Source organism: Choloepus didactylus, chromosome 16, assembly GCF_015220235.1.
Source record: "Choloepus didactylus isolate mChoDid1 chromosome 16, mChoDid1.pri, whole genome shotgun sequence".
Lineage (NCBI taxonomy): Eukaryota > Metazoa > Chordata > Mammalia > Pilosa > Megalonychidae > Choloepus > Choloepus didactylus.
In genome coordinates this window covers 55,104,893-55,125,014 of record NC_051322.1, presented here as the reverse complement: position 1 = coordinate 55,125,014, position 20,122 = coordinate 55,104,893, and the positions used below count along the sequence as shown (strand labels likewise).

The following is a 20,122-nucleotide window of genomic DNA, read 5'->3' as shown; positions in this document are numbered from 1 at the left end:
ATAATCTTCACTTTCTCCTGCTTCTCTTTAGATGAAGGTTCCTGTGGAGTCCCAGTCATTCTCCTTTGTTTGTATTCCTAACTATCCTTCCAGCTACTCCTACTGTCGAAGTAATAGTTCACGTGCTGGTTGTCTCATGTCTTATCTGCAAAGTATACTCACTCTTATTTTAATCATTACAGTTACCCATATCTGTGCCCAAACTACCTTTGTCCTCTCCTAGTCTCATCGCTATTAAGTCTTACTTCAAGTCCTCCCACTCCTAATTGTTCTTCTATGCTTTTCTCACCCTCCCAATTTTCATTCTGCGTTTGTCTTCTCCCATTCATCCCCTCCATTTACACAGCTTTCCTAGTGATCCACGTCAGGCCTCCCTTCCTCCTCCTTCAAATTGCTTCTTCAACCCCATCTGCTCCATGAAGCTTGTGAGCAGTTACACCCACACAACACTGTGGGTGTTTACTTTATTATTCCTGTTGCTCGTACTCTTAATAAGTTTTTTTTAGGGCAGAGGTGTGTTTCCTTCACTTTACATATAAAACATGCTGTGCAATCAAGTATATATAAAGATGGTAGTGTTCTTTTAACCCCTTGATTTAATTGAGATTCTTTCGATTTTTAAAATTCTTCCTCAGTCATCACTCCAAAAATATCTTTCCAAAAAATAAAAATAAAGAAATGAATAAAACTAGAGAATTGTTTAGATTTAGGGTGGGAAGGGACCAGTGGGTTCATGTATTTCAATTTCCTCATCATAGACAATGAAACCGAGGCCTAGAGAGATGAGGTGACCTTGCTATGACTCAGAATGTGGCCTATGCAGCAAGCCTCCACCTCCAGGCCACCAAGGGCACACCCACACTTACACAGCCCACTAGCACTTTTGCAAAAAGGAACTGCTAACCACTGCCAAGTTGGCTCTCCATGGTACTTAAATCATCCCTGCGCTGGTTTACAGTAATCGCCTCTATAAGCGCCCTCCTCTCTATTGCTAGCTCTTGCTACTGAGTGTTGCCTTCTTTGAGGGTTCTCATTTTTCAGTGTTTACTTATACCAGAGAATGAACTGTGCTATATTCAAAGTATTCAAGTGTCATCATATCGTAAAGTTTCCCATCATTTCAGGAACAATGTCTTGTTTCTCTCTTATGCTTCAGAACCCAGTGCACTGCCAAACGGACAGCGTTTGTGAAGGAACATATGGAAGATACTGCAGCAAAGTGATATGGGCTTTTAACATGAATACCTAAGAATAAGTGTGTTTTCAGAGAAATTTATCGGAGGCAACCAGATTGCTGCCACCAAATTTACCTAGATTCTACACCATATAGCCAGGTAAGACCTTCTAGCTCCCTTCAGATTATCCCAAAAAGATTAAGCTGTAGACTTGAGAAAGTTCTGCATAATCATCGTTGATAATATATCTTAGAAAGCTAGAAAATTTTCCATACAAAAATTGTTCAAAAATATAACCTAGAAAAAAAATGGGGCCCTTTTCCAAATGGGCTTCCACTTTTCAAGAACATTCCTCCACACTACAGAACATGAGAATATGCTAAGAAAAAAATGATATCAAATCCTCCACATTTTTTTATAGAATCTGTGAAAGGGAAGCACTGTGGTTTTTTATATTCTACATTTGTTGTATTTTCTGTAGACCAATCCTCCTTTTAAAAGACATTTTGGAATATTATTGTTAAAGATCCTTACTAGACATTTGAGAATATTTCTAATTTTAATCCCTGCCAACTCCTCACCATCGTAATACGTATGTGATTCAATATTTGAGGGTACATGTATTTGATTTTTGCAGGCTGAACTTTTTAACCAGAAAAAATATGAAACATTATCTATGTTTTACTTTTTAATTTAGCTTATGTGTGTCTATGGGTGCACATGCCTAGGCACAATGCCTCCCACAAGTGTGAAACTCAGTAACTGTTCAATGAACTAGACTCAAGTTAATCTAGACAGTGTAACATACCTACTTTGGAATGTTTTAAGTTTGGTTTAGCAAAATCACATCAATCCAGAGTCAATTTTGTGCTAAAAGAATCTGTCTTCCATCAAAACTATTTCAATTTTCAGGTCCTAGTAGGTATAGACATGAAACTCAGAGGGCATCCTGCCAGTTTTCAGCTATTTTATTTAGTTATTCAGTCCTCCCTCCCTCCTTTTACTTCCTCTCTCTCTCTCTTTCCAAAAACAATTACCCTTTATTAAATATGTGGTCACTATTCATAATTAAATCCTATATTTCTGGACATTTATCAAGGGCTTCTATTAAAGTTCAATTTTGCTTTTCTTACTCCTTAAACCAAGCTTATACATGTAAAATTCCCAACGTAATCCTTAGATCTATGTTAAAGATGAGTATGTTAATATTAGACTTTGTCAAGTTAGGTATATCAATGCCATTTTGAGTTCTAAAATATGATATATCTTCACTTTGAAATATCTCTCAATCACTTACTTAATAGTAATTTTTAAATATAATTTTCTATCCTAAAAATAAAGGCCATACATCTAAATTATAAATCTTGTCCAAAACACAAAAAGCTATATATTTATTTCAAACTCATATAAATACTCATAAATATTTCATAAACTCTCTATTTGACCCACATATATGGCCAGTAGGTTTTGGCAAACAAACAATAGCCCTCTAAAACTAGCTAACATTCAAACTACATATTTTTTTCTTGTATTTTGGTATTCACTATCCCTTTCATTTATAATTTTTAATTTTCATACATGCTATTTCCCCAAGACATCTTTTTAGTCACCTTGCTCTTCCTGATACATTTCAATCCAATAATAGTAATTTTCCTTGCTTGCTTATAATTATATTTTCCACCTACACACTCATCTATTTACATGTTTTTCTATCTTTTATACTTATTGCTTGACACTATTTCTGACCTCAAAGCAAATTCAGTAGCAGTTGATGTTTGTGATCCTCATACTCTCTTTGCTCCTTGTATTTCACTGTGTCTAGGTTTGACTTTAATATTTTTTTATTTATAAGTTTTCATTTCATCAACCTCGCAGAAGTATGATGATGCATTTTGATTGAATACTCCATAGTCCCAGCATTAGATGAAAGTATTCTAGATTAATATAAATTAATTGAAACACAGTATATATGTGAATTTTGTGAATGTGTACATACACATATGGCTATGGATATGTGCAGGCTTACAAACACAGTATATAAATGATGTATCATATACAACATTTATATTGTGTTTCATGTTTTCCAAGAACTTTTACATATACATATATCATTTGCTCTTCAGTAGAACCCTAAAAAGTAAGCAAGGTGTACATAGCCCTATAAAGTAAGGACACTTTAGAATTGAAGAAACTGAAGCTGATGAAGAACTAAGATCACACAGATGGTTCAATCAACTGTTATTTGAACTCTGTTAGTTTTATTTTCTATTTTTCCTAAATACATCATTCCTTCTACTATATTATGCTGCATATGCTCCCCATACCCATAGTGGCAATCTCTTTATAACAAAAAAAAATTCCAGACTCAGTTGAAGACTTGCTTATCCGATACGATGTTTAATTCAATAAAATAAATGATGTGCCTTGATTTGAGGACTTTTAAGGATTTCAGCTGTTAGTCTCTTTGTGATGTGAATTCCACAGTATATTCTATTCTTATAGGGTCTTGAGTTCCATTTATGTCTGGTTCTAATAAACTGTATCACAATTTAGTTCTCAAGGAAACGTTTCCTTCTTTGTTCCTTTTTCGGTTTGTCTTATATAATGTGTTTAATCATTCACAAGCACTTACCAAGAACCTATGATGTGCAAAAAACTCTTCTAAGCCGTGGTGGACACCAAGGCACAGCCCTGCCTCAGCCCCTCTCTGCAGCTCTCCGACCTCTTCTCCCACTACTCTTTCCACTCTGCTCCAGCCCACCTGGCCTCCCTATTACTAAAACCTGCAGGGTAGGCTCCTGCCCCAGGACTTTTGCTTTGACAGTTCTCTCCGTTTCTTTGCTCTTCACGCAGACATCTGCTAAGCCAATTCCTGCCCAGTTATTTGCTATCTCCCCTGAACTACCTTAGCAGTCAGCTAGTACTTCTATTCTGCCACATATTCCATTCTACTTCATATTATATTTATTGGTATGCATTCACTTTCCCCCAGCAAACTCTAAGCCCTCAAGGGGGTATACTGGTGAGAGAGACATGTAATCAAATAACTCTATTTATATAAAGCCCACAGTCTTTACAAACCTGCTAGCACAATGCCTTGTAATAGCAGCAAGTAATAAATCTGTTATCTTAAAATTGCAGTACTAGATGAGGAATATAAAAGGTACTGCCATGGGATGATATTTCCAAAAGTGTGAGATATGTATCAACTTAAGTATACAATGCACGGATGCTCTCCTTCTAATTACACAAAGGAAGAAGTCGCACTGAGATGCTATGTCTTTAATACCTCTAACACTTAGCAAAAGTAAGAAGTACTTTTAACAATGAAAGAACAGGTTTCAGGCTCATAGCCTCTTGCAGGTATGAGTGCATAGCTAGAATTTTTAAAACATTATTTTGTCTTCAGTATCTTAGTTTTATATATATATCTTCTAATTACAGCAAGTGATCTATGGATTATATACCTATGGTTTTGATTAATTTTTAAATTTTGACTAAATATTAAAATGCTTACAAAAAAGAGTATTTATAACATAGATAATGTATAAAGAATAACTATTAGACAAATGCCTGTGTACTTGGGCATTCAGCTTAGTTTCCTGTGCGTCCCTCCCACATCATATCTTCCTCTCTATCTGAATTTGGATTTCCCATTTTACTGAAGAACATAAGAATATTTTCACATGCTTTCTGAACCTTTGCAGCTTTCCTGTTTGTGAAATTCTTGCTCAGGTCAAGTTTTCTTATTTGGTAGTTTGTGTTGTCTTATTGATGTGTGGGTGTTCCTTACATATTTTGAAAATTAACCATTTTTTCAATTGTACATGTTATAAATGTTTTATCTGTTTGTAGCTTTTATTTTCATTCATTTTTTGTTTGGTAAACAGAAGTTATGCTTAATGTGGATGAACTTGTTCATCATTTTATTTGTGATTTCTGCTGTTTGGGTCTTGTTTAAGAAATCCTTCCCCAACCTAAGGTCATAGAAATATTCTACTTTTTTTTTCCTAAAAGGTTTATGGTTTTTCCTATTCAATATTAATGTTTTTAATCAATCTGGAACTGATTTTTACATATGGTGAGGTAGGGATTCAATTTCACTTTCATTTTTTTCTACATAGATAAAAAATTGAATACTCTATGCCCCAGTGATCTGCAAAGACAGCTCTATTCTATACTGAGTTTTCATATGTGGACATCTCTTTTGAGGATCTCTATCTTGTTTTGGAGACTGTTACCACACCATCTTAGTTACCATAGCTTTATTATAATTTGGCTAGGTAATAGGACAATCCTTCCCCGCTTGTTTTTTTTCCTTTAAGAGTATCTATGCTATTCTTAACCCATCATGCTTCCACATACACTTGGCATCTGCTTGTCAAGTTCCAAAGAATTAAAAAAAAAAAAAAAAAAAAAATTTAACCCTTTGAAATTGTCATTGGGGTAGCATTGAATTTCTAGATCAATTTAGGGGTAACTGACAACTTCTGGTATTGAGTCTTCTTATCCATAAACAAGTTATATCTGATCTTTTACTTAGGTCTGTTTTAGTATCTTTCAATAATGTTTTATTATTTTCTCCACATGACTTGCATATCTTATTAGATTTATTTCTAAGTATATATTTTTTTACCTATTATAAATGGAACTATTTTAATTATTACATTTTCTGGGTTTTGTGGTGTATAAAACTCCAGTTGACTTAAACGAATTGATTTGGTACCCAGAAACTTTGCTTAAGTTTTATGCATTATAATAATTTGTCTTTAAATTCTTTAGATATTGTTTCATACACAAACATATGACCTGAGTATGACAGTTTAATTTGTTCCATTTCAATTTCTGTCCTATTTTTTATACTTTTATTTACTTAAAGTTACTTTTCTTTTACTTTCCTGTGTTAGATCACCCAGCAGGCATTTTTTGCCTTATTATATATTTTAATTATAAAATATTAATTGCAAGAAAATTTCTCCAATAATTATGATGCTTGCTGAATTCAATATTTTAAATAGTCTTTATAAGGGTAAGGAAACTTGTGCCTATTCTTAGAACAGTGTGTTCCTTTTAACATCATTTGAAGGTATGTTGAATTTTAGCAACAGCTTTTTCTCCAACTCTTCAGGTAAACATATAATTTATCTCTTTTAATCTGTTAATGTGATGAATTAATTTCCTAAGATTGAACTCACCTTGCATTCTTGTGATAAACCTATTTTAATTATAATCTTTTATATAGAGAGGATTTCCATTGTTAAGATTTTTTTTAAATGTAAAAGTACAAGTAAAATTAGCCCACATTTTTCTTTTAATATCATTGTCTGGTTTTGATATCAAGATTATAATGGCCTCATTAAATAAAATGGAGTGGTTCTTCAGTTTTTGTATTTTCTGGCACAGTTTTGGAATTATGTGTATGTTTAAGAAAACTTACTTGTAAAGCCTCAAAGCCTGATCTTTTCTTTGTGGGAAGGTTTTCAATAATTTATTAAACTCTTTAATGGTTATGGAATCATTCTCCTTTCTTTTTCCTTTGAACCAGTTTTGGTAACTAGTATTACTCTAAGACTTCCCATATAATCTAAACTTTACTTCTATTAGTGCAGAGTTATTTATAATATTTGATAGTTTTTTTGAATATGTATAGTGAACTAAAATAATCCTAAACCTATAGCACCATGAAATTTTGCAAATGTATACCCTAGTGTAACCACCACCCAGATCAAGATATGAAATATTTCCAATATCCAGAAGACTCCCTCTCACCACTTCCTAGCTGATGACATCCTAGAGTTTAACTCTTCTGACTTTGAACATCATAGTGTATTTCTGCCCATGTTTCAACTCTATAGGAATGGAGCTTATAGTATTATGCGCCTGAATGCTTTGTTTCAACATTATGTATGTGACTCATCCAGGGTGTAGTCCATTCTTCTGTATTGCTGTGTAGTATTCCATTGTGTGAATGGAATGAATCCATACCATTATAGAAAAGTATTTATCCATTCTATCTTGATGGACATTTGGTTGACTCTAGTTTGAAGCTTTACGCATAAATGGGCATCACTGTTTATCACTGGCTATAAACAGGTGTTCATTTCTCTTAGATGTAAACCAAAGAGTAAAACTGATGGGTCATAGAATAGGCTAGTATTTAGCTTTAATATTTATTGCCCAACAGTTTTTCAAAGCGGCTGTACTAAATTATACTCCCAGTTGTTCCTCATTTCTGCAAAAAAAAAAAAAAAATTCTTGCCTTTTTTATTTTAGACATTTTGATATAGGTATTGGCTCTCATTATCTTGTTAATTTCTTAACATAGGAAGTTATGCCTCCACTATTCATTATTAATATTCTTTATTTCTGTGTTATGCTTTATTTTATTAATCTTACCAGAGGTTTGTAAATTTTGTCAGTCTTCTAAAAACATTAACTTTTTACTTTGTTGACATCCTTGTTGCTACTTTGTTTCTATTTATTACTTTTTGCTCTTAGCTTTAATATTTACCTGCCTTCTGCCTCTTTAGGGGATTGTTTTGTTGTTCTATTTCTGCCTTAAGCTGGATGTTTAGCTCATTCATATTATGCCATTTTTAATTTCTAATATATATTTTTATTTGCTAAAAACTTTTCCTCTAATTACAGCTTTAGCTACATCTCACAATTCTATTTCTATTTTCACATGCCCTCTTTGTTCCACGTGTGGTTTAAATTTTAAAATATATGCAATTTTTAAAAGATACCTTTTTCATTAATGATTTACTTGTATGATGGTAAGAGAATGTGATCTGTGTGATCCTAAAACTTTTACATTTGTTGAGGCTTGCTTTATGTTAGGAGGAGAGTGAAGGAGACCAATGGTCTACAATTATTAGGCTTGGCCTGGAGAGAGAATGGTGGAACTGAAATTGGAGGTTCAAACAGAAGAGACATTACAAAAGAAGAATCAACAGCACCTGGAGAGGGACTGACCAGAAAGGACAGGAGAATGGAGACGATGTAGGAGACAGAACAAAGTTTCAGACCAGAACAACAAGGAGAAAGATGAAACACCGACCAAAATTGGAGAGAAAAGAAAGTATGCTTTGATTTGACTGAAGGGCTAGCAAAATGTCCTATTGTTAATATTAAACAGGCAGCTGAAAATCTAAGATTGGGACTTAAAGAGAGTTTGAAAAAATTGAAGTTTTAGTCACCTGTATGAGATGATAAGTAATAGAAAATGGGGAGTGACAGGAAGAGAAAGACATTAAGAGTAATAGGACTTTTAGGAACATGTACACTTAAAAGGTTAAAAAAGAAAAAAGTAGAGATAAAGGAACTAGCAATTTTGGCTTTTTTTAGAACCCTAAGGAAAGTCGTCATATTTAGGCTGCTAATGTTCTAGGAATACAAGCATCTAATAGAAAACTACATCTGCATTATGTGGTGAGTGGAGAAATGCAGTAACAAGAGATCTCGAAAGTGGCTTTCAAATTTCTTCAACTGTACAAAATCATCTTGAACAGATATTTACTAATCTCTGCCTCCAGGCAATTTCAACCAAAGTGTAAAAAGCTCTTCCTAGATAGAACTCGACCACTCGTTGGATGACTCCGACCCCTTTGGCCTGGTATCCCAAAGGACAAATACTATGTGCAATTCAAGATTCACAGTTGCATACAAAACCATTCCTATTTCCACATTTCATATGTCCTAAAAAGACACTGTAATCATACGAAAAGAATCAACCCCAAATCCAAAACTGAAAGTAAGTACAGAAGATCTAGGGATGGCAGCCAATTCACTGTGTGGGCTAATGAAAGACGCTGCTTGCCCATGGGACTGGGGACAGGGAGAGCAGACACTAGGCAGCTGCTTCCACACGCCACATCCTGATATTTATGCCAGGGGGTTGTTAACCCCACACACTGTAGATGCCAATCAAACATCAAGCACAACAACAATTAAATATGGAAGTAGACTGAACTTGCAAAGCCATTCAGTCCATTTTGAGAACATCTTGAAGCTTACAAATTTTATTTGGTCATGTAATTTTTCTACTTAATTTTTAAATACTATTTACTTAGAGGGAACTTAAACCTTTTTTTTTTTTTTTTTTGCTTTTTGAATATTTAATTTAGCAAAACTTAGCATCATCCATTTGACATATAAACATTTTGCAAGTATATTTTTCTTCCTCATTTTTTTTTCAGCCGCAAATGGAGTTTGTGTATTATAATAAACCAAAACAGAATTCTGGAACTTTGGTAGGTTCTGAATGGTCACCATGTATGTACACTTTCAATTTTAGTACAAGTTTCATAAAGAAAGAATATTGAGCCTAAGATACTAACAGACCTTCATATTAAAGGTGTGTTTTGAATTGTTGGAAACAAAACCCTTTATAAAAATCTAGTATTTTTTATATCAAACCTAACTTTAAAGCATCTGAGTACTTTTGGATAAAATGATCTATATCTTTATGTACTGGTTACTAGATATGCCTTCAAATAAGATAGAGTATACTGGTTTTTGGCCCTTTAAAGAACTTAAACTGTATTCATTTATTCAACTAAATATTCACTGAGCCCTAATGATAAGTTGCTGGACGTCCAGAGAAAGAGGAAGAAGGAAATAAACAAGTAAACAAATAATGGCAATTGGAAAAGAAAAGCCCAAGAAGGAGACCACCAGAAGGATGAGAGAGAGCCAGAGTTGCAGCAAGGCTGGTTCAGAGGAGCAGCCCAGGGAGGGAGCAGCACATTCCAGGCTTTGAGGCAGAGCCATGCTCAGGAGGTCAGGGGACACGTACAGGGAATGGGACACAGTGCACAGGACAGACTGCTGCAGGAGGTTAGAGGAGCCAGCCACAGCCCGACTACGCTTGCCTCTGTAAATGGATGAGGGGCTGGGATTTTATTCTGAATGGGATAGGAAGCCCAGGGTTATAGAAAAGATGATGACAAAGTAGCTGTCTCTGGAATCTGGAGCTCACTGGTAACCTTGGCAGGAGCAATTACAGCTTGTTTGGGAAAGCAGGCCTGGAAGTGGAGGGGATGATGACAGCAGACAAGCACATGCTCATGATATCTATGGCAGATCTTCGACAATGATGAGACAACATTTTAAGTCCAAATAAAAATATGAATAGTGATCCTACATTTAAAGGGCTCAGAAAAACAAACATTGATTCACCACCTCCTAGGTTCCCGACACTATGCCAGGTGCGTCATTCGTGAAAAAAGCCAGGTGACTAGCTTTCCTGATGTCCCAAATTATCCTTGCCATGCACAGGAAGAGGCTCTAGGAGAGCCACCTACCAGCCAGTTACAAGCTCCGTGCCATTCACACGTTGAGAGATTTGCCTGCTCTGGCCTGGCGCTGTCCTAGGAATGTGGAACTGAGTAAGTTCTCACACCAAAGAATTCATGAAAAAGGAACACTAATGTAAACAGGTAATTATAAAATACTGCAGCAATTTTTACATAATGTTTATTACATCTTTTATGCCTAGGGCATTCAAGGGGGAGGGAGATGTTTGTGGTCCCTCCTATAGCGGTTGATCTCCAAAAAAGCTTCATGGAAGAAGGAAGGCGATCAAGATGGGCCGAGATTATTCTGGGCAGAAGGGACAGGACAGCCTAAGCAAAACACAGAGAAAATATGTTGTATCTGAATTAAAGTATTTCCGATTATAGCGTACAGTGAAAAATAAAGGTGGTGAAATTGCATTCAGGGACCAAAATCTGAATGTCCCTGTATTTCACAATAAAAAGATCGTTACCTCATCTATAGGGACTGACATGCAGAGAACCTAAAAGGTTTCAAACAGGGAAGGGCGTGCTAGTCAGATTTCTGTTTTAGATGATAGTTCCATCAGCTACATGGAGACAGACAGACTTGAAAGATGATCACAGGCTGAACTTAAAATGTGGTAAGGGGATGGAGAGGGGGAGATTGATTCAAGAAATAAATATGAACTGAAATCAAGTTGGCTTGACAACTTGTGGAACAAAAGGAAAAGACTGGGGAGATCAATGGATCAACAAGCGAAATAGAAAATATAAGAAAAGAAGGGAGAAAAGACGATGGGTTCAGTTTTGGTCCTACTGTGTTTGAAGTTCATGGGGGACATGTGGATAGTTATGTCCAGCAGGCAGCTGTGTAAAGGAATCTGATACTCACTGGAGAGGTTTGAGATGGAGATTTTTGTTTTAATCAGTTTTATTGAGGTGCAATTCACGTAACAAAAAAATTCACTAATTTTATGTGCTATCTGGCAAGCAATAAAAAATGTACAGGGCCATGAACCACCACCGCAACCAGGACACAGAACATTTTCATCACCCTGAAAAGTTCCCTTTTGCCCCTAGGAGATGCTATTTGGAGAGTCATCAGCATGCAGGTGCAGTTAAAGCTCTGGGTGTGACTGAGGTCCATGGCGAGATGGGCAGGGTGAGAGTAACAAAAGGGAACACTAACTTCTAGGAAGGAGAAGAAGGATACAGAACATTTGCAGAGGTATGGAGGGAATGAGGAGGGCAGACACAGGTTCAGTAAAGAGGGAATGGCTATACAGTCAAGTAAAGCAATGAGCAAGCTAAGGGCTCTAAAAAGTATGCTTTATTGATCAATTAAGCAGCTGCATCTGAGTGCTGGAAGCAGAAGATACCTTGCAATTGGGTTAAAGAAGTGAGTGGCAAGAGAAAACAAAAAGGACAGAAATCAGACTAGCTAGAGGAAAGTGCCAGTGGAAAAATGAAAAGAGAACCTTGAACTAAGAGTTAAGATGACTTATCTACCACTACTAGTTGTGTGATCTCAGACAAATCTCAATTTATCTGGACCTGTTTCTTTGATTATAAAATAAGACGGCTCAGTTAGATGGCTTCCATTTCCCTTCTAGTTCTGATTCTGTGGTACTGCACATGCACCTGCAACGGGAGAGAACTAGTACTCTCGGCACGAGCAATTTCAATGGAGTGGTGGTGATGGTATGAATTGAAGTGTGGGTAAATAGGCCCTCAGAGAAATCTGGCCTTGAAGGGTCCAGGAGTAATGGAGGAAGAATGACACGTTTCCACCATCTCACATAGAAATTCAAAGATGTGAGACAACGTTCTGAGGTCCAGATGAGGCAACACTTGGTCAAAAGCACTGCACTCCAGAAGCAGCACTAACATTTATTTAACACATAGCAGATGTCAGGAACTCTGCTCAGTGACTCGTGTGTGAGGGAAAAGCTAGATGACCGCGTTCTTCGGTCTCAAATATCTCTGTATTTGTGGAAACGAGGCTGTAGATTTTAATCACTACAGTTTATGCGTAACTTGTTATCACACTCAATCTTTGATGAACAAAGGAAAAATAGGTTCCCCAGAATATATTATCCAAAATATATAGCCTCCTCTGCAAATGTACAACCAAAACATTTTTCACAAAATCAGAAAGTGTTAAGCAGAAAAAATGGAGTTCACATTCAGATCTTCTGTCTTTGGCTCCAAATCTTTCCACTCACTATTAGCCACTCACTATCGTCCTTTTGTGAGTGTCCCATATCCCATCTTCCACCCATTTGTTCAAGTGTATGGCTTTATATAGTACTTGTTCTTCCTTAGATTTATATTTAAATTTAAATCCCTTTTAATCAAGTTATCAAGTCTTGATGAAATAACTTTCTTTTCAGTCTTGGAGAGATGCAGGCCTCTGTCTACCAAAATGTTTCTGTGCTGTAAGTCATGGTCCAGAAAAATCTAATCCTGTTCTTGACAATATATATATGTATCTGGGTTTTATTATCTCCTGTGGTCTTTGTGCTTCTGAAGTCTCAATCCTCAGCAAGAAGAAGAGATGAAAATACCACCCACATTGCTAAGTCCTTCAATTCCTACCTAGGACATTGAAGTCAATAGACAGACACGTCATACTTCTTTCTGTGATAAAATGTATTCCCACATGATAGACCTGTCATTTGGCAAACACTTATATAACAGCTTCTTTTTCACCTAATCTGGTAAAAACTTTACACAATACTCAACAGTGAGAAGTCATGGAAGCTTAACTCAGCTAACAGGGAGTGTGAACAAATTAATATTTATCCTATGTCTTTTTCTTGCTGACTCATTATTTTTAGGTTCTTTTTGTAAAATTCTACATATGTTGAGATAATTTTCTCCATCAAGCCCAAATCATACAGTCTGCTGTGCGTTTTTAACTGTAGAGGGTAGCAGGAAGGGAGTGAGCACATAACATTTTTTAATTTAAATAGCATAACAAAGGAAAAAGTGGTGATAGGAACAATGAAGAAAATGTTGAACCACTTAGTGAACTGTTGAGGCAAAAAGGAAATACTTACACCTGAATCCTAATATCTAGTCAATTAAAAGTATCACTACAAGCTCTTATTAATCAGGTTTCATAGGGAAGTACCCTTGTGCATCAAGAGTCATTTTTCATGTTTGACAGCTAGCTAAGTGCTTAAAAAAACATTATTTTAAGAACAAAAATAAAAGAGTCCTTTAAAAATATTTTAAATATTTTATGCCAGTGCAGGATATAGATAAGTTTTCTAATTATCATCAAGACTTTACATATAATTAAAGACTTGACCATGCCTTAACCATACATTTTCCTCACCAAGTAACTCTAACCCAATTAACATAGTAAAACATTATTCATATGCCCTACTTCATTTCCGAAATATTTCATCTCAACTAGCTTTATAACATATAGTAATTAAGAAATAACAGAAAATAGAAACTACGAACATAGAAGAAGAAATAGGCATATACCTTTTACGTACTCTAACAGGAAACAAGAGAACACGATTTTGCTTGGTTTTAAATACACACACACCAGCACACAAGCACCACACAAATATAGTCATTTTTAATCAATTTTATACACTATTTAAATTAAACAGGAATACAGAGCCAAAAAGAAAAGAAGAGGGAGGGAGTAGTTTTCTCCATAAATAATTTAAGAATTCTCTTTTGAAAAAAGCTGTTAGACATTTTGAGGACAACAGGAGGAATCTGGATATGGACTTCTGGTAGATGATATTATGGATTTATTTAATTTCGTTAGCCCATTTCTTTGATTTCCTTAATGAGATTATGGTTAAATACGAAAATGTCTTTATTCTTAGGAGTTACCATGATATCTGCAGCTTAATTTCACATGGCTCAGGTTAATAAAAAAAGATGTGAGAGACAAAGAGAGAATAAATGCGGCAAAATACTAACACCTAATAAATCTGCGATATGGAGACACACACACATATATTCATTGTGTTATTCCTTTAACTTTTCTATCGGTTTAAACACTTTCAAAATAAAGAGTTGGAAAAAAGAACTCATTTCATGTGACAACAACTATCAATACTTGTTTCAAAAGAAATTATATGATCCAACACATGAGCCATTATCAATACCATATTCTTCCAGCTGTCCTTGTTGGTTGGAAAAGATTTCATTTATTTAAATGAGAAAAGGGCAGATTTACTTGGAGCGGGGAGAGGGTGAGCAGCTTCAGAGTTCGGGAGTTTACCACATTTCAGGAGGATGGGCTGGGTTTCAGTCTTCTCAGCTCCCCCCTACCAGCTGACTGATGCCTATCTACCCGGAGAAGCAGGGGGGGCCCCCAAGAGGGTGTGAGTGCAGAGGCAAGATAAGGAAACTGCAGTGACCCCAAACTGAAGGGAAATGAATCCCCCTGGGGTTTTCATTTGGATGGGATCTTCAGATAGGGGCAGGTAGGGACGTGGAAAGACCTCTTAGAAACCAGGTGATAAAGCATTAAAAAATTCCATTAAAATAAACCAGGCTCTACTCAGCATCAGGGAACGACGACTCAGAAAACTATTTCTTTTGAAATGAGCTTGTTTCTTGCACTCATCATGGCAAAGGAAACATGAAACTACTCTTCAACTAAGGAAATGAGAACATTAATTTTCCCACCTCAACCCAGAGTCTGAAGACCCAGGGACAGTGCCTCTGAACAGAGGCCTGGGCACGCTGTGCTTAATAAATGGGGGGCTTTTTAAAAACTCTGTTGTGAGAAAATATTTTCATCACTACCCAGAAGACAAAGCAAAGCAGTGAGTGTTGACAACTTGGTATTAAAAAGCCACCCCTACCCAGTTTGTTGTTCACAAATATATATATTCTTTGTAATTTCCTCTTTAAGCCAGCCTGTTGGCTCATAGTATCTTACTTTTACGCCATTATCTGTCTGCCATACACAAAAGTCATAGCTGGGGATTTCAAGTCGCGGTGAAGCTATGCTGAGATTCCAGATCTCAGTGGTATTGGCATGAACGCTGGTCTCCTCAGCCACAGAGAAGACAATATCCCAGGGAGACTGGAATTAATCCTATTTTGCACCATTCAAGCCAAAAACACTGCTTATCAAGAAGCAAGTAATTGCTAGCTAATGGCTATGGGGGTGGGAAAAAAACCATTGCATTTCAATCTAAGCATCTCTTGGCACCCGACAATAAATAAAGCTGAGGAACGTGTAAACATAGAGTGGGGACGGTTTCTCGAGGAGGTTAAACAGCAAACATTAAAAAGGCAGGTTTACCTCGTCTGACTGCGACGGACTGATTCTGGGCATTGGCGACACTTGTGGCGTTTTCAACTGTGTGCTGTTGCTATCTGGCACAAGCTCTCTGTGGATGGTTTGGATGTGGTTCTGGAGTTCACTTTCCGATTCAAACTTAACATTGCAACTCGAACAGCGAGTCTTCAGTCCCCCTGCCTTCCCCTTCCCCTCAACGGCACTCAGATTCTCATTCTGACTCAAACCTGGTCTGTTTGAGCCGGGAGGGACGGTGATGCCTGGGCTGGCGCTCTTACTCAGGTTCACGCAGCCAGCACACAGACCGTATGGCAGGCCATTGATATCAAGTTTCACCAGATCTTGTTTCGAGCGGAATTCTTTGAGGCAACTGGCGCACTTGTACAGTTTTTGGACATGCTGGCCACGGCCCGTGGCCTGCACCGCTGACCCATTCCCTGTCTTTTGCATGTGGAATGTGCCGTGGATTTTGAGTTCTAAGGTGGAGGTCACTGTCTGCATGCAAACCACACAGCGAAATCCCGTTAGGGAATTTCTCAAGTCAGGATGCATTTGGCAGTGCTCTAAAAACTCCTCTTCGCTCTGCAGAGGCATCTTGCAGATCCGACAGTTGCCGGTATCGAGACTCTTACTGTGGGTAACTTTGTGTTCGGTAAGGGTCAAAAGGGAGGGAAACCGCTCTCCGCAAATGGGGCACATGTAGTGTTTGACAGGCCCCAAGTGGGTCTGCATATGCTCGCGGAGGCCATTTTCGGAGAAGAAGGTTCGAGAGCACACGTTACACTTGTAATTCCCTTTAATGAGCTCGGCTTTCTTCTTCACAATGGCACTTTCTCCGGGTCTGATGTTGTGGTCTCGCAGCTGGTGGTTCTGCAGCAGGGTCTCCATCGTGTAGGCTGCCCCACAAATGTCACAGCCGTACATGGGCTCAGAGGTGTCAACGTCCTCTTCACTCCCATCATGACTGTTGTGGGACTCCTGGCTGTTACTCAGCAAGGTCTGGAGCTCCACCTCCTCTTTCTGTACCTGCTCAGAAGCACCATTCGTCCCGCAGTTGGGAGTCTTGGTCTCAAACACGCAGTGCTTTTCCCGCAGGTGTTTCTCCAGCAAAATAATGGCATGGAAAGCTTTGCTGCAGAACTTGCAGTTGTACTTCTTACTGTGAGTGGTGATGTGGCACTGAAGCTCCACCTCAGTGCCGAAGGACTCGCCACAGAAGATGCACTTGTGCACTTTCCCTTGATTCTCCAGGTGGTTGTGTTTCACGTGGAGCTGCAGGTCAGTCTCATTGCGGAAGTCCCAGTTGCAGGATGTGCACCTGTAGACTTTCTTTTCGTTACTGTGCTTCACGGCCAGGTGGAGCTGAATGGAAACTTTTGAGTCAAAAACTTCTTGGCAGAGGGTGCAGCGGAAGAAGACAAAGGTGTGCATGTCCAGCAGGTGTTTCTGAAGGTCGTCCACCGAGGTGAACTGCTTATCGCAACTCTCACAGATGTAATAGGTGGAGGTGATCATAAAATGAATGGTGACGTGTTTCAGCAAGGATTCCTGGTTTGGGAATTCCTTGTTGCACTGAGGACAGGTCAATTTCGGAAGCACAGTGTCAAGGTGAGTTTTCAGGTGAGTCTGAAAGCTATCTAGGGACGTGTACTTAGCACCACACTGATTGCAGATATACTCTCCCGCGGGACGTGGAGGGCCACCTCCTACTGCCTGCATCATCTTTAGAGATGTCTGCTCTATGGCCACAGGAGACAGGGGGCTCAAGGCCCTGGATTTCTTCCCATTGTGAATGTAATTCAGGGCCAAGGGAATGTTTTTATGGTTCTCTTTGATATGCTTGTTCAGCTTAAGAACACTGTTGAAGATTGGCGAATTTGTGCAATAGGAACAAGAATAGACTTCTACTACTGGTTCTTTTGGCGTCCCAAGCACTGGGGACCCAAATCGGGAGCCACCGAGGTCACAATGGACCTGTCTTATATGCTCTTCAAGGGAAGAGTCAGTGAGAAACCCCATATAGCAATGGGGACAAAAGAATGCATTACTATCCTTAGCCGCAGGGTTCGTGAACCCATGAGAACATCGGATATGCTCCTGAAGAGCGTTGAGGTCGTTGACAACTTCGGAACAGAAGTTGCACTGGTAGACGATGGCCGGCAGGGCGGAAACAATCAGACCTGCGTCCTGAGCTTCATGCACTTGCTTAAGATGTTCGTTCAGGTTATACAGTGAGGGCAATACCTCCAAGCAATACTGACAGATGTGGGCCTGTTCTGGCTTATCCAGATGCATAGTTTTCAGGTGAATCTGCAGAACTGCCAGACTCGAAAACAGCTGCTTACTGCAGTAAATGCAGCTGTAGGTAACTTTCGCCTGCTTACTCGAGGGGCCGGTCATGTCAGGGGCTTGCTGAGCAGCACGCTTCCTCCCGCGACTCTTTGGGATTGGCGGGGCGGCTTCCACCATCGTCGAGCTGTCAACAGAGAGGTTGGAATCTGGCGTCGTGCTGGATACGGAGGTGTAGCCCACAGTGACCAGCGAAGGGCTGTTGCTGTGGTTGCAGGACTCGGGCTGCTGGTGACTGTCCATGTGGCTGTACAGCTCCTCCACAGTATGGAAACTTTCCGAGCAGATGCTGCATGAGTTCTTCTTCTCCCCACTGTGCACCTGCTCCATGTGGTTCATCAATGAGGTCTCCTCTACAAACAGTTCGTGGCAGTAGATACACTGGAGGGCCGCCCGGTCCTCGTTCGGGGAGCATTCCGGATGGCACTCGGCAATGTGCTTCTGGAGGTCTTCTGGGAAGTCAAAGCCTTCCTCGCACTGGCTGCACTTCTGAGTGTCCTTCATTTTCCAGTCCTCCATCCTGGAGCCGGACTGGGAACCGTCCTTGTTCCTCTCATGAACCTGCATGTGTCCGTGGAGGGAACTAGAGGAGAGGAAGCCCCGGCGGCAGATGGCACATTTATATGGCTTGTTGGACGTGTGGGTCTTCAAGTGGATCTTCAGGTGGTCGCTCCTGGAGAAGGCAGCATCACACTCGCTGCAGTGGTACTTCTTGTCCCCCGTGTGGAGTTTTATGTGACGATCGCGGCTCCGCTTGTGCTTGAACAGCCTGCTGCAGTAGGTGCATTTGAAAGGCAGTTTGTCGCTGTGACTCTGCTCGTGGTGCTTTAGGTAGCTGAGGCGGCTAAACGACTTGTCACAGAATTGGCACGGGTATGGAAGCCCGGGGCCACCTTCCTCCTCTCCAAAATCACAGCCTTCGCCATGGCTAGGGGAGGTCTGGTCCTTGCTAGAAGGCGAGGAGGCCGGCCACGAGCACGTAGGGTCATCTTCAACATCCACTCCATCTGCAACAAGAAGCAATGGAACAGTTCATTCCACACGCTGAGCACTCAAGAGTGGGTTTCCTGTGCCATTTCGACAAGATGGATGGGCCATCGAGAACATTTCAGGAAAAAAAAAAAAAGGAGAGAAGGTCTGAATGGGACACTTAAAAATCTGAGCCCAAAAGCTTTTATTCTACCTTGACTTTCTATGGGTTTGTGAAATATAGAAAGATATTTTATAGTTCTATGTCTAAATTACCCTTTCATTACCTTTTATCATTCTTCTTTAGAAGCAAGATATATATTACACTTGACTATTTTATTAAAATGCAGATTTTAATATATTTAATGTTTCTTTTGTATTCATTCTAAAATGATTTGCATATTATGTGACCATCTGAAGAACCAAATGAAAAGAGGAAATATTACAGGAATGATTTAAAATTAATGCAGTCAACCCAGATGTCTAATATTTAATAAAAAATTCCCTCTGCATTTTGCTTGTTTTTATATAAAAAGGCAATTCTGAGGACCAAAATCTTCTATGGGGTTATTACTGATATAGACCTTATTGCTTTCAGCAAAAAAATATTAAAAAGTAAGCACATGAAAGAAGACAGAAAACACAATAATAATTATGTCTTGTGTAATGAAAGACAACCAGGATTTCTTCAATAACTGAAAGATTCGAATACCATGGGCCAGAAAATGGATTATTAAATGTTAGAAGGGTACTGCTAGATATTACATGTAGCTGGGCTCAGCTGGGATCAAGAAAAAATGAGAGTTTCACAAGGGCCAGATTTTAATAGTGTATTTTGTTTGGAAAGTTCAAGAGGTGGCCCACCATTTCTTCCTTTTGCAAAAGCTTCAGCGGCCTGAACTTCCTTAGCTAAACAGGACCTGCACTTTGAGGTGAGCAGAGACAAAGCAACTTGTGAAAAACTGGAAACAGGAAAAGTGATAAATGATTATGGTAAATGCTGAAAGATTTATGAGTAACAAAGAAAAGACAAACAAGCCTGAAAGCCAGATATAAACTTAGCA

At 38.6% G+C, this 20,122-nt stretch overlaps 1 protein-coding gene across 4 annotated transcripts in view; it reads right to left on the bottom strand.

Moving 5' to 3' along the window:
* Window positions 1–20,122, bottom strand: part of ZNF521 (zinc finger protein 521) — a 305,063-nt gene that overhangs the window by 136,707 nt on the left and 148,234 nt on the right. For all 4 annotated transcript variants that reach the window (XM_037806057.1, XM_037806054.1, XM_037806056.1 and 1 more), the window contains one exon: window positions 15,744–19,096. In XM_037806057.1, coding sequence (XP_037661985.1) covers window positions 15,744–18,656 — 2,913 coding nt within the window. In that variant the 5' untranslated portion in view covers window positions 18,657–19,096. The remainder of the gene's footprint in view (window positions 1–15,743; window positions 19,097–20,122) is intronic.